This window comes from Crocuta crocuta, unplaced genomic scaffold (genome assembly GCF_008692635.1).
Source record: "Crocuta crocuta isolate KB4526 unplaced genomic scaffold, BGI_CrCroc_1.0 scaffold253, whole genome shotgun sequence".
Classification (NCBI taxonomy): Eukaryota; Metazoa; Chordata; class Mammalia; order Carnivora; family Hyaenidae; genus Crocuta; species Crocuta crocuta.
This window is the reverse complement of record NW_027529451.1, coordinates 7,162,552-7,176,896: the sequence shown is the minus strand read 5'-3', so window position 1 is coordinate 7,176,896 and position 14,345 is coordinate 7,162,552. Positions and strand designations below refer to the sequence as shown.

At 46.4% G+C, this 14,345-nt stretch overlaps 1 protein-coding gene across 1 annotated transcript in view; it reads right to left on the bottom strand.

Annotated features, from left to right (window-relative positions):
- Positions 1-9,721, bottom strand: part of TGFBR2 (transforming growth factor beta receptor 2) — a 49,908-nt gene extending 40,187 nt beyond the window's left edge. Inside the window, exons 1-2 of the mRNA XM_077760754.1 lie at positions 9,557-9,721; positions 4,454-4,644 (exon numbers count right to left, since the gene is read on the bottom strand). Of these exons, the coding sequence (XP_077616880.1) occupies positions 4,454-4,644; positions 9,557-9,714 (349 nt within the window). The 5' untranslated portion in view covers positions 9,715-9,721. The remainder of the gene's footprint in view (positions 1-4,453; positions 4,645-9,556) is intronic.
- Positions 9,722-14,345: the final 4,624 nt, after the last annotated feature.

The following is a 14,345-nucleotide window of genomic DNA, read 5'->3' as shown; positions in this document are numbered from 1 at the left end:
CGGTCAACAGTGGCAAGGCCAGTCAGTGACCAGGGCAGGTGGCCCAAAGCAAGCTTTCTGCTGGAAAAAAAGATGGGGTGAACCCATATAGCAAGGACAGAATGTGATTACCCTCATCACTAATATGAAAGGCTCTTGTGATCTCCCCAGTTTTATTTAGCTGCCTCCTGCTGTGATTCTGAGTCAAAACAGGAACAGCGGGCCTGATTTGTAATATTATCCTGCGATGTCAGGGATGTGGTTAGCTGTGATTAGAAACCCTAGACCCAACGTGCTCCCCTTGCCGCTGGGCAGGCATGCAGAGGTTAAGGCTTGGAGTCCGGCAAAGCACGCCCCTCGGTGTTCGCTAGAGGGGTCCCTATGCTGTGGTGGCAGGCCAGGGGCTAAACCCCACTGCACGACCTCAGGGCTGGAGCAGACCTAGACACTGCACGGTCTGGGCTCCATGGCTTAACCCAAAGTCCCAAATCCTATACAAAAAGCCCAAAGAACACTAGCAGCTAGCAGTGGGTCCTCACACTGTTCCGGGCACTGATGTAAGAGCTCTGCACAGACACATCTGTTCAATTCTGACATCACAACCCCGCCCTCAACCCTGCCCTTTAATTTCCATTTCACACCCAAGAGGACTGAAGTGTGGAGACATCAAGTAACTGGCCCAGGGTGGCAAAGCTAATAAGTAGTAGAACAGGCCTTCAATGCAGGGAACAACACTTTCTCTTTCCTAAAACAGCAACAAAAATTGTCTCCTTGCTCTGGGCTCTGCAAATTAAATGTCTTCACTGCACTTGGAAACCATTTATATTAATGGAATGAATAAAGCTGAATGGTTGCGTTTGATTCTTAAAGGTTCCCAGGGAGATCGATCGCTGCATAACGTTTCTGCCAAGTGGATGTGTCATCAGCAAGTAAACAGGACAGCTGTTTGCTCAGGGCTCCCTCCCCTCCCATTCTATGCTGGGTCCTGGAGCCGCACAGGTCTCCTCTGGCTATCAGCTGTCACGAGGCCATCAATAAGGACTAACACAAACACCCGCTCTTCTAGTTAGAATCTTAGGTCTGGGTGAGTCCAGGGGCAGACTGGGACTTCTCAGAATTCTCCACAAAAGAATTCTCCTTTTGGCAAGAGAGAATCTTTCAGAGACCGGATTCGTTCCCTCTGAACGTCAGCGATGGCAGCTAACAGCCCTGATAATAAAGATCTGCATTTAATAGGAAAATCCTGTGGCTCACCTTTCCCCCTTAATTACGTAAGAAAAATGGAAGATGGAAGTAATTATCATTCACTGCATTTGCAGGTCAGAAATCCGGCAACAAGAACAGAGCACTGTACTAATAAAAATACAGCACAAAACCCTTCGTAGTGCGTTTGACATGCTATTTGACGTGGAATGGAGAAATAACAATTGCTTCAAGACATTTCATTCCTCAGTATAAGAAAGAAATGGTGGCAGTAAGAAAGGCTGGGGGTCTCCGAATGTTGCTAATTATGCGGGGTTTTAGGTGGAGGAATTGTCCCACTGCAAAGAAAGGCAATGCCTGAAAGGCAAACATTGACCGGAGCATTTTAAGAGACTTTGAAGTCATCCAGACAACCCAGTCATCAGCTGTGCTGGATTTCCTGAGTTGCATGATGAGAAACTGCCTTTATGCTGACGATCTGACTTCATAAGGAAAGAAACAGTCTGATAATGAATAAGAGGGAAAGTACAGACATGGGCCTGTGATTATCACCTGAATTGAAATATACTGAAAACTGAATTCATTAATATCTTTTTTTTTTAAAGAAGAGCCTTTTGCACACACACCCCCCTTTTTTTTTTTTTTAATGTTTCTTTTTTTTTTGAGAGAGAGAAAGAGAAGCACAGGCTGGGAATGGGCAGAGAGAGAGAGGGAGACAGAAGATCCAAAGCAGTCTCTGCACCGTCAGTGCAGAGCCAGATGTGGGGCTCGAACCCATGAACTGTTGAGATCATGACCTGAGCCAAAGTTGGACGCTTAACCAACTGAGCCACCCAGGTGCCTCTGAAGTCATTACTATCTTAAAAGCTTATAGTAATATAAATATATACTCAACTTGCAGGCCATTTATTAACTTTGGTCCCTTTTGTAGAAGATAAATTCTTCCACTGTGGATAAGCCAGTATGCACAAGTAGAGAAGAATTTCATAGATGGCAATGACTTGTATGGATGTTCTGCTATTAGAGATTAACTCCTTCGCCTTAGACTGAGAGTTCTTAGAAAAGATGAACTGCGGGGCGCCTGGGTGGCTTAGTCGGTTAAGCGTCCGACTTTCGCTTAGGTCATGATCTCGCGGTTCGTGGGTTCGAGCCCCGCATCGGGCTCTGTGCTGACTGCCAGCTCAGAGCCTGGAGCCTCTTTCGGTCTGTGACTCCCTCTCTCTCTGACCCTCCCCTGCTCACGCTGTCTCTCTCTCCTAGAAATAAATAAAACATAAAAAAAAAAAAATTTAAAAAAAAAAAGAAAAGATGAACTGCTTGGGGAAGGTTAGCATGTTACGTCAGGATATCATGTGTCCCTGTGCTTTAGTGTGATTTAATATAGTTACATCTTCCCTCCCGAACTCAAGTTACATAAGAAAAATGAAACAAATGGAGCAATTCAAGGATGAGAAAATAGGAGGGAGGGTGATTGTCCAAAGTGCTGTGCTGACAAGATGAACAGGTCTGACTCTGTACACTGGGAAGCTGGCATAGGTAAGGGGGTGGACAATAAGAGAGGGGAAATGGGAGGAGATGAAGGACACAGGAGGAAGAGGTGGGTTGGCAGAGCTGGTGAGCGCCTCGCACAAAGTGTCAGCCATTGTTTTCCATTGCTGTGATAGACCCAGGAGCAGGGAAAATGTGTAAACCCAGAATTTGTGCGCTGAAAGGATTTTTTAATTGAACCAGACCTATTTGGGGCTAAAATAACCTTTCCCTGCTCTGAATTTACACTCCTAACACCAAGAGAATATTATTTGCACTATCAGTCTGGCAAAATTAAAAGGCTTATCTCCAGTGTTAAAGAACAGACATGGAAATCTGTACACTCAGCTATCTTTTGGGGGAAGAGAACAATTTCACAGCGGTTATCCCAATTTAAAATGTGTATAACTGCCGACCCAACATTTCATTTCCAGAAATCTATCTTACAGAAATATGAGCACAAATGTACAAGACATTTTTACAAAGATATTCAGTGGAGGATTAGGTGTGAAAATGGAGACAATGAGGGAATGGTTAAATCAGTCTTAGAAGATAACCATTATTACGAGTTTCTAGGCAATAATTAAACGGCCTGTAGTTTATCCATATGTGTTGTCTTATTTAAAAGGAGGAGTGAAAGGGGTTGGGTGAAAAAATATTATCAAATAATATTTATAGTAGGATCAACTATTTGCACTGGAAGGTGGATGAGTGTATGAGATGGGTGGATGGATGGATGGATGGATGGATGGATAGATGGATGGACAGATGAATGGACGGATGGATGGACAAATGCATGGATTGAGGAAAGAAGGGAAGGGAAGGGAGAGAGGAAAGAAATAGGGAAACAGGAGATAAGGAAGGATAATATGAATGATGACAGACACAAGTATGCATCCAACAAACTATTCATATTGATCATCTATTGGGTTGGGAGTGAGAAGACAAGATGTATGTACTTCCACTTACAATTTTTACATGTTGTTGGATTGTCTGAAATTTTGATAGGGAACATATACTATTTTGTAGTTAAAAATCATCGAATAGTGTTTTAAACTGAAGGAATAGTGTGTGTCCTCCTTTTAAGCTGAGTGGATGCTGAACTTGAAAGATGAAGGCAAGTATCCAATCTCATCTTTCCCTGCTGCCATAGGTAAACCTGGGTCCTTATTGTCCCTCCACACTTCAGCTCTTCTCATGGATGGGACATTAATAAGTATCCTCCAGACAAATCCTGAGACTAGGTACTCAAAACTATTTGACTTAATTCAAAGTAAGTCTCGCTCCAGTATCAAACAGCCTCCTCCGATCTCTAGACCAGTAGTTCTCATATGTAGCCACATCAGAATCACCTGGAGGGCTTGTTCAAACCGATTGTGGGAACTGCACCCAGAATTTCTGCTTCCACAGGCTGGGGTGGGGCCCCAGAATCCACATCGCTGACAAGTTATCAGGTGATGCTGCTGGGGCTCCAAGGACCACAAGGATGGCCACTGCCATCAGGGAAGAAACTACTGGTTGAGGGCCAGTAAGAACGGGGGCCTATCAGCCAGACTGGCTATGGGCCAGGACCAGCCCTGTTACTCCTTAAGCACTTCGTCCTGCCAGGTGACTGGTTCCTAATTCACAGAGTGTAAGTCCCTCCCTAGTCGCAGAAGGATGGAGCCTGAGGCTGCGGACCAGGGACACAAGAGATGGACACAGGAGAAGCGGGGCTCCAGACTCTTGAGGGAGGAAAGCTTACCTTCTGAGAAGATGATGTAGTCATTGCACTCATCGGTGCTACAGGAACACATAAAGAAGGTCTCGCCCAACACCTTTTTCTCCTTCATGATACACTTTGGAGAAGCAGAATCTTCAAGCGCAATGCCATGGTAGGTGTCCTTGGGGTCATGGCAAAGCGTCTCTAGGGTAACGTTCTCATCATTCTTCCTCCTAGGGTGCCAAGGAGAGGAAAAAGAGAATGGGTGAATATGGTCTTCTGGACAGAAAAGCAAGCTGGACTGTCCTTCCTTCACGAAGTTGTCCTAACAATGGCAGCTGGTCCATGGTCTCCAACAGCCAACAGGCCGTCCCCCCATCCCCTGGGCTTTCTCTGCCCATTTCGGTCCTTCCATTGGGTCGTCTCAAAACCCATCTATGATTCTGAACATGAAGGCCTCCCTTGGGGGCTGCCCCACTAGACAATTTTATACATCATATCTTAATTAAATCAGTAGAAAGGAAGGCACGGTAAACGGAAAGCTGCTCAGTCATCAGGATAGAGCCTTCCGTCCCGAACACATGGCAGGGTTCACACTGCATCCCCGGAGTATCTGACAGGATGAAGGTCAAGTCTAGCTATGCTGCTCTCAAGCAGCAATCCTGGGAAAGTAGTTGCAGTCCCACAGTTTTGCTAGCTGGGCCCCAGAGCGCTGTGAATGAGGGCATATTCTGTGTTAGCAGCTTGCCAGGTTGCGAAAACAGAACAAGCTTCCTAGATGAAGGACTGGCAGTGTGTCGACTTACAGAAAGGGACGGAACGGGGAAAAAAAGAAAACACATGGGAAAGAACTCCAAGGTGTTCTTCATTTACAGCTCAAGGAAATATTTTATGCTGTCGTAAACAGATCACCTCTACATTTAGTACCCCCTCACATCACATATTTGAAGCCTAACTTAGCTAGTGGCTCAGAGAATCTCCCATGTGGCATTTTACAAATGCTCAGTGGGCTGTATGTGTACATTACATTTAAAAGTGACATGATTGATGTCCACTACTATAATTGCAAAAGCCAAAATAAAACTTGGGCATCCCAGGAAAAGGGCGTCATTCTCTGCCTGTTTCAATCTGCTCCTCTCATAAAGCTGCCACTTTGGATGACTGTCCAAAGACCAAGGTTGGTCTGACCTCTTTCCTCCCATCTCTGACATTTTCAGCTGCAAAATACATGTTGTCTTGAAAGGTAGTCTCTATAACTGGAGGCGGAATCTATGGAAGGGGTAATAGGCCTCAGTGACCATCAGTTTTACAACTCTAGTCTTCCCTGGGAAGGACTCTGAAGGTACACAATTGAATGCACAGGGGTGCCCAGATGCCCGCACATACTCACCAGCTGCTCCCCTCCCCCCAACAAGCAAATGGGAGGCAGGGTGGAAGCAAGAAGCAGCTAAGGTACAGCCTTCACCTGGAAAACAGACAAGGCCATGTCCACAGGGGAAGAGCAACTGTGACATACGACCGCTAGGGTATTTAATTCCAGGACATTAATGGACAGCATGTCAACAAGGGGATAAGATGAGAAGTGAGAGTAGGGCTAGAACAGTATAGCCAGGAACAGAGACGGCGTGTCTGACATCCATGTAACCCAGGGTTGGCTCCAGCAGAGGTCAACTGGCCCTTGGGGAAACATCTTGAGGATTCTGGAACTAACACTCCAGCAGGTGCAAGAGGAGCACGCCCTTGCTGAACAGGGAACGCCACAATCAGAATCCTTACTCTAGGGTGGCTCACAGGGAACTAAGTGAAAGTCAACTTGGCAGGACTGTGCAATAAACTATGCATATTTAAAAATCCACTTATTCTTAACCGCAAAGCTACTGGGAAGTCTTGGCAAAAATGGCAGCCATGAAGCAAGAGCACCTCCCTCCCTGCTCCCATATTGGTGGAGGACTGGGGGAGGGTCCTGTGTGCATGCCCAGATGGGGTGGCTTTTTGGTTTGGGTAACAAAATGAAGGCTGAGTCTTCTGTGCCCCCAGGTAAAAGTATGGCGTCTCTTCCTTGTGAAGCTTCTAGAGCCCAAGGAATGGAATGAGGAAGGAACTGTGGAATGGAATGGAATGGAATGAGGAAGGAAAGTCTGTATAATCACTGGGCAGCTCTTTCAGAGACTCTTGCCTTCCACCTCCGAGCCCTCTGTGCTGCTTAGAGAACTAAAATTGCACAGAGGAAATGCAATTAGAATACTTGAGTCTGGGGAAAGTCCTTAACTGCTTTCTCTGCTCACTCCTCTCACAGTGCTCCCTGGCAGGCAAAAGCCAACTCTGAAAAATATCTTTAGGTACGGTTGAGCATGGGAAGGGAAAATACAACAAAATAACTACAGACTTCTTTGTCCTGAAACATTTGCTTTGAGCCATTAAAGAGGTTTGTCAACATCCACTCCAAAGAAGAAACGCAAGAATAAGATTAGTTTTGCTTCCAAAATATTTTTATCCTTGGCAAGAACTTACGCATTTGACACGGTACGGGGGCACAGCTGTCATCGGTTAGATGAACAAATGAGTTAATGAATGAATGAAAAGGAGACTACGACGCAAAAGGCACTGGAAAACACGAGCAGGGTAGAGCCCTTCTGATTCCACCTCTGGCTGCGAGGTGGGCTTCCCTGGAAACAGACCTTAAGGCAGGGAGATTTCTGTGGAGAGTTTCTGGAGAGGCACCTGCAAGGGATGAAGAAAGCAGCACTTGCCACAGCGGGAGCTGAGCCACAATGCAGGCTGCAGCAAATGACTCTCCAATCCCTCAGAAGATATAAAGCTAAGATGGCCAGTCAGAGCAGTCCCAAAATAGGCAATGTGGCCAGGCCTTTTGTTTTGTTTTGTTTCTTAAGTGTTTTTATTTATTTCTGAGAAAGAGAGAGAGAGAGCGAGCGCGTGAGCAGGGGAGGGTCAGAGAGAGAGGGAGACACAGGATCTGAAGCAGGCTCCAGGCTCTGAGCTAGCTGTCAGCACAGAACCCAACACAGGGCTCGAACCCATGAACCATGAGATCATGACCTGAGCCTAAGTCAGGCGCTTAACCGACTGAGCCACCCAGGTACCCCTTGGCCAGGCCTTTTAGATCCTGGCGTCCAGTGGTCATGGGACACTGGCTGCCTATGCAGAGGGGCAAACTTGAGTAGAGGCCAAATGGGTGAAGAAGCTCTAGTCAGCGAAGGGAGGGAAATTAGCTGGGGGGACTTGGGTGATCCCTCAGCGCCTACTGCTCCCAGAAGCTGAGGGGGTGAGGGCCTCAGTGCTGAGGATCGGCAGGAGGGATCATAGCACCCCTCACTTCCCATTCTCCTTACCGACACTCCACTCCACAGGGGGATTCATCTTTGCTGAGACAGGTAGAGAAATAACACTCACTGTATGAACTCTTTATGGTGGGAACTGGAGGAAAAGGAAGGTCTGCTCTCCCCTCCATGCTCACATTCTCTGAGACAGCGTGCAACGCCTTGTTCCGGAGCTTGGAATTTCAGAGCGACCTGACCCATATGCCATCAGAGGGACTTGTACCATGGGTCAAGACAAAATATATAGTAGATGAGCCTGTCTGGGGTAGTGGAAGTAAGCTCTCACGTCACAGGGGATATTTAAGTCAAGGTGATCAGCAGAGTACAGAAGCAAAGAAGGAAGCTTTGAGGCCATACAAGCTGCTGTCTCCATCTTTCCTGCGTTAGACTTGACATGTCCCCCAGCCTCCCCTGAACTTTGACTCCTCAGAGGAGGAAGCCTGTTTTGCTGCTAAGAAACCACGATCATGAAAATGTTTACACGTCTACTGCAGTCTGTCCTCTTGTTAATATGCCCTTCAGAATCATGCAGAGGAGGGTTCTTCTCATTTCCACTTGAGGGCCCATCCAGTGGCTCTCAATGGAACCCATGCCTTCTCTTTACTGGGCTCGCCGTGTCTGACTGCATCAGCTGTTCCTCACACCACTAGCTTCCTCAGCCTGCAGGAGTACCGGCCCCTCTTCCTCTGAACCCATCTTTGTCAAAACCCCTTTGGCAAAGACATTGGTCAGAACCAGACCTGAATGAGGGGGACAGGTACTGCAGGCTGTCACGACAGCTATTTGCTGTTAATATTCTTTTGGTTCTTAAGAAACTAGTTCATGCCCTGGTAGGCACGGAAATGTGCAAGCGTTTCAGATCTATCATCAAGGCGAACTGTAAGTAGTCTGGAGAAAGTCTCAAAAGGCTTGTTCCCCAAAAGGTGGGCGGGGGGTGTATGTGCAGGAAGACATTTGGGTTTATATTCTCATTTGCCAACCGGGCAGGAGACACATAGGTGACTTACTTATTGGCTGATAAGTTTAAAACCTCAGAATAAGTCTGCAAATGTTGTATTTCATTAGTGAATTTGTTTTATAAAATGAGGACTCTTTTCATCTCTATTTTCCTTTTATCTCTTGCTGTTACTTCCAATCCAACAGTATGAATAAATCAAAGGATTTATGAGCACCGTGTGCATGCACGTGTGTTGAAGGGGAAATGGGAGACAGAGAGAGAGAGAGAGAGAGAGAGAGAGAACATGGAGGGAATGAGATCTAAGAGAAATCAGCAGCTCTGATCCAAGAGCAAGATGGAGGACGTGGCCCAGTGGTGCTGTGAGTAACGTGGCCACAGCTTCTGACTAATGAACGGGCTGTTTTTCTGGTTCTCCTAAGAGCTTCCCTTTTTTTTAAACAAGGCCTTTCCTCTTCACACAACCACCTTTCATCCCCTCTCCTTCCATGAAACAAGACTGAGACTGCCTCAGAAAAAGAAAGCTCCTGGTGTCACTCTGGGGGACCAAGGGGTTGTCGATTAAAACGGCAAGGCGCAAAGTCTCTCCTTCTTACAAGGAAGGCGTCCCAGATTTATGGTAAATATTTAAGGCTACCGTATATGCTATCACACTCACATATAAATAGATCTGTGTGTGTATATATCTGCAAATGTACAAAGTGTCTCTGGAAATTACATTTAATAACTGAAAGAGAGGTCACTTGAGGGAAAGGGACATGTTATGGGGCAAGGGGGCACCCTGACGCTACGTACAGCAGTGTGCATCCCTGACAGAAGGGAGAAAAGGAAGATTTTTGGAGGCCACCTTACCAGACAGCCAGACAGACTTCGTGCGGGTTCTCGCAGATGGACGTGATGCTGCAGTTGCTCAGGCAGGATTTCTGGTTGTCACAGGTGGACGATCGCACATCGCAAAATTTACACAACTGTGGAAACTTGATGACACCGTTGTTCTCCGTAACTATCATGCCATTATTAACTGGGGGGGAAAGCGAGACACATTAAATGAGTATCTAACCGCTAGGCAGCCTGCCAGGGAATCCCTGATGAGGTGTTGCAATTTCAAATGAAATAAAATAATCTGAATTATTCATGTCAGATTAGAATTTCCTTCATGTATGCGATTTGTAAGGAAATCCATTGCGGAGTGGTGGTGGCTGGGGTGGGGGAGAGTCTGAGTGGCTTCTTGCTTTTGTCAGTGTTGCCTATGGCACCCTATCTATACACATAATCACTCCATCCAGAAACAGCCAACTGATCAGTCCACTATATAGTACTGGGTGCTGGAAACACAGAGAACACTACCTTAAGGAAACCATCATTTAGCTGAGTAGCTAGGCAAGGAAACAAATGAAGGTAGGGTATAACCCAAAAGAGAATCACAGAAGATATGGGATCCTGATGAGGGCTGCCACATAGATGGGTAGAGAGAGGTCACAATGGAGCAGAGCTGTGCAGCACAAAACGGTGGTGGCCAACTCAGAGGAGACACTGTAGGTGAGGCAGGGCCCTGCCGTCATTCTCCTCCCCTGCAGGGGAAGAGCTATACAGGTCTTCTCTGCAAGAGACTGATTCTAACTTCTTCCCCATTGCCTTGAAGGAAAGCAGTTGATTAACCAACACTGACTGTCTCTGAGATAGAATTTCCCAAAATTGGCGAGGCTCCAGGCACTGGAGTCCTGCAGGTGAGTAAAGGGTGAGTTCTGCCTCAAGAATCTACCACCTGCTACCTCTCTGACTTCATCCGCCACCACCACCCACCAGCCCATTCAATCCTTACTCCTCACCTTTTAAGCCTTCTTCCTTCCTCCCCAGAGCCCTTCACTTTCCATTGTCTGGCTTTCTGTCACCTTTTTGGTCTCCAGTTAATGTGACCTCTCCATCGAAAAGCAACTCACAAGTAACTACCACAGAATTCTCTTTTATCTCCTGCACAACTATCTCAGCCGCTTACTTGCTTGGAATCTATCCACCAAAACGCCAGCTCCGTGAGCTTTCACCTGCCCTGTTTGCATACCGTATGCCTTGTGCCAAGAAGATGACCTGCTACAGAGGAGGCGTCCACAGGTATTCGTCAGATGAGTAAGTGAATAATGAAAACACAAATGACTAAATATAAGAAGTCCACGTTTGGCTCTCTATATCAAGTGGGAAAGGGTATAGAACTTCTTCCTTTAGATTGGGGGTGGGGTGGGTGTGATTATACATGCCAGATTCATTCAGTCATCAATAACATATTGAAGACAGACTGTTCTTTGCAAGACACATGCTGCATGTCAACAGACCATTAAAAAGGGGATAACACTTCCGTCCCCTTATGTTCCCTGCATGAGATCCATTTCTACTGGCAAAAGTGGAAGTTCAAGGGAGGTGTTTGGAGAGTCAAGTGAAGTAAGAAAAGGCTACTAGGGGGAGTGCTTAGGTGGCTCAGTCCATTAAGCATCTGACTTTGGCTCAGGTCATGATCCTGCGGTTCATGAGTTTGAGCCCCGCGTTGGGCTCTGTGCGGACAGCTCGGAGCCAGGAGCCTGCTTTGGATTCCGGGTCTCCCTCTCTCCGCCCCTCCCCCGTTTGTTCTCCATTTCCCTCTCTCTCAAAAATAAATAAATAACATTTTAAAAAATTTTAAACAATACGGACAAGGCTACTAGGCATTTGGTTAACAAACATGAACTCAGAGCCACTTATCAGCTGGACTAAGAGTAGAAACCTCCACTACTTGTAGCACTGGAAGAGTCGCTGGCCTTTAGGAAGCTGGGAGGTATGCTTCTCCCAGGGATCACCCTTGAAAAGGCCCGAGGAGAGCCTCCCCATCTCCTCCCTGTAGCAAGTATGCTCCTGCCTACAGCCAGAAGAACCACCTCCTTGCCATCTTGCTGTCTCTCCCTGTCCCGTGAATTTCAGATTTTTCATCTACACTTTGCCACGAAACCCTCTTCATCACTTGGGCACAGCACCTGCTTCCTGGGTGTCTAAAAATACAAACACATATAAATTTAAGATTTGCTTTCTTGTGGTAACATTAAATACAGAAAGAAGAAGAAGAAGGAAAAACCAAACCCATTCATCCCTCTCAGGCCTCAAGTTCATTTCAGGAAGTGTATTTTTAGGCAACAAACTATTTTGAAATTTGTCTCCCAGACCCAGAGCTCTACGCTAAGCTAAAAATACAAGCTACAATGCTTTCTGAACCTTGTGTTCTATTTGGGACTAACAGGACAATGAATATATATGTTTTCTGCAACAGTTAGATTTGGATCTATTTGTGAAACAACTAATGTAACCCTTTAGGTTCCCTATAAGTCATTTGTAAAACAAAAAAGCTGGGTCATGTTTTATGTGATTTTTTTTTTTTTTTATAGAGTATGTTTCAGACAGACAAATATGCATTTGCTGGCTAGGAAGCTTTGTTCTTTTTAAATATAAAAATCAAGCTTCCGTGAAATGGAATTAAGCCTTCAGCATTTTAGCCTGTATTCGTGGTTATCAACTTTGAGAGCATGTTAGAATCAATCACCTGCAAAGGTTTTAAAAGATAATGAGGCCCAAGTCCCACCTCCAGATACACCAATTTAATTATTCTGGAAGGTGTGTCGGGATTTTTAGAAGCTGCCCGGATGATTCTGATGTGCACCCGAGGCAGAGAATTCTGACCTAGAATGAGCTGAAACATGACTAGCACAAAACNACACACACACACACACACACACACACACACACACACCCCTTCTGTGACAGGGAGGGAGCACTCCTTCCACAGAACCAGGAGTCCAGGCCCCTAAAGCTAGGTGAACTCTTTTACACTTCAGATGGAAAGGAGTCCTTTGCTGGGCTGGCCAGTGCTTTTCTTTCTCTAATTTTTTTAATGTTTATTCATTTTTGAGAGACAGTGAGAGACAGAGCTCGAGCAGGGGAGGGGCAGAGAGAGAAGGAGACATAGACTCCAAAGTAGGCTCCAGGCTCTGAGCTGCCAGCACAGAGCCCAACCTGGGGTTTGAACCCATGAACCATGAAATCATGACCAGAGCCGAAGTCAGACGCTCAACCAACTGAGCCACCCAGGCGCCCCTAGCTAGTGCTTTTCTAACACAAGCTAAGAAAAGTCAGGCGAGAAGCACAGTGAGTCCGCTGTGAGAAGCCACAGTGGTGGCCACAGACCTGTTGACAAGTAGAAGTGCTTTAGGTCTGACGCTTACAAAACACAACCGACGGTGAAGACACAAAAGAGGGCCATCAAAGAAGAGAAAGAAGACTAGACATGGGCGGCCAAGCCACACAGCTCTGGGGGTGGCTTTCTGACCGCAGTCTGTGCAAACGGGGCCCCGGGAGACGTGCAGGTCTACAAGGGTGGCTGTCTACAGCAACACCCAGAAAGGGAAGACCTTTGCAATTAACTCTGGGAAAAAGGCAAACAGCTAACTTCATCCCTACTTGGAGGCACAGGTACACACCTGTGCGCATGCAGGGAGGGGACAGTTTACAGTGGGGAATCGTACACATCACACACCTACTGCGTGCCAAAGGATGTAAGTTATCACATATCACATTGTAAGTGCCCAGTGAGGAGGCCTCAGCTTTCTCTTTATTACTGTAAAAGCGACCACTGCTAAGGTGAACAGACTTTAAGCTTGATCAGCAGGTTGGGATTTCTTTTGTTTTGTTTTCTTAAATCTGAAAGCTTTTACCTGGGGCATATTTACTATAATTTCCTCCCCTCCCTCCTCCAGCCAGCCACTCCCTATTAACTGACCTCAGGAGGGCTCCCTACCTTGACAACTCCAGCCAATAAATGTCAGCCTCTGCTTTCAGCCAGCGTTCTCCCTTGTGAATACGTGTGTTGGTGGGATAGAGCGAAATGTAAAGGGCAAAGCTTCCTTCTAGCTTTGTTGGAGGTCATCTAATTTTGCTAAAGATTTTATGAAGTCACTCTGGGGAGATGGGGCAGGGAGACAGACATAGGACGTTTTTGCTCATCATTTCAGAGGGTTGACCTACGGATGCCCTGAAGATCCAGAAACCCCCCATCGAAGATTCCAAGGACTAGCCCAGGGTCCTCAGGGGCACTGATGACATGCTAGGTAGTGCACCGCTAATCAGAGTTGGGTGAGGGACCCCCAGGGGACAGGGAAGGCCCCCAGTGGCTATTTACCTTGTGCATGATTCCATCTGTACATTCCAATCAACAGGAGAAGAAGTGACCACTGCAACCTCAGATACCAAACATCTTATGTTTGTGAATACATGTTTGTGAAGCCAAAGTAATGGAAAGTGACCATGAGTATATGAATGCCCAGGGTCAAAGATATTACCCTAAACACCACAACAAAAAGCCACCCAATTAACCCCATGGTAGGCCCTAACCAACTTCCAAGTTACTTCCAATCTGGGTTAAATGACTCTCCTGCATCTTTAGTTAATATGGTCTCACACTGAGGCAATGTCTATTTAGTGTTTACAGGCCCTCTGTGTGCAGCTGACCAATTTCAGGGAATCTTCTACCCACCAGGGAAATCAGCTACTCATAATGTCCCCCAGAGAGAGGTTCCAATAACGTCTGTCGTCTAGAAAGTCATTCGCTACAGGAAGTGACCATGGGTCG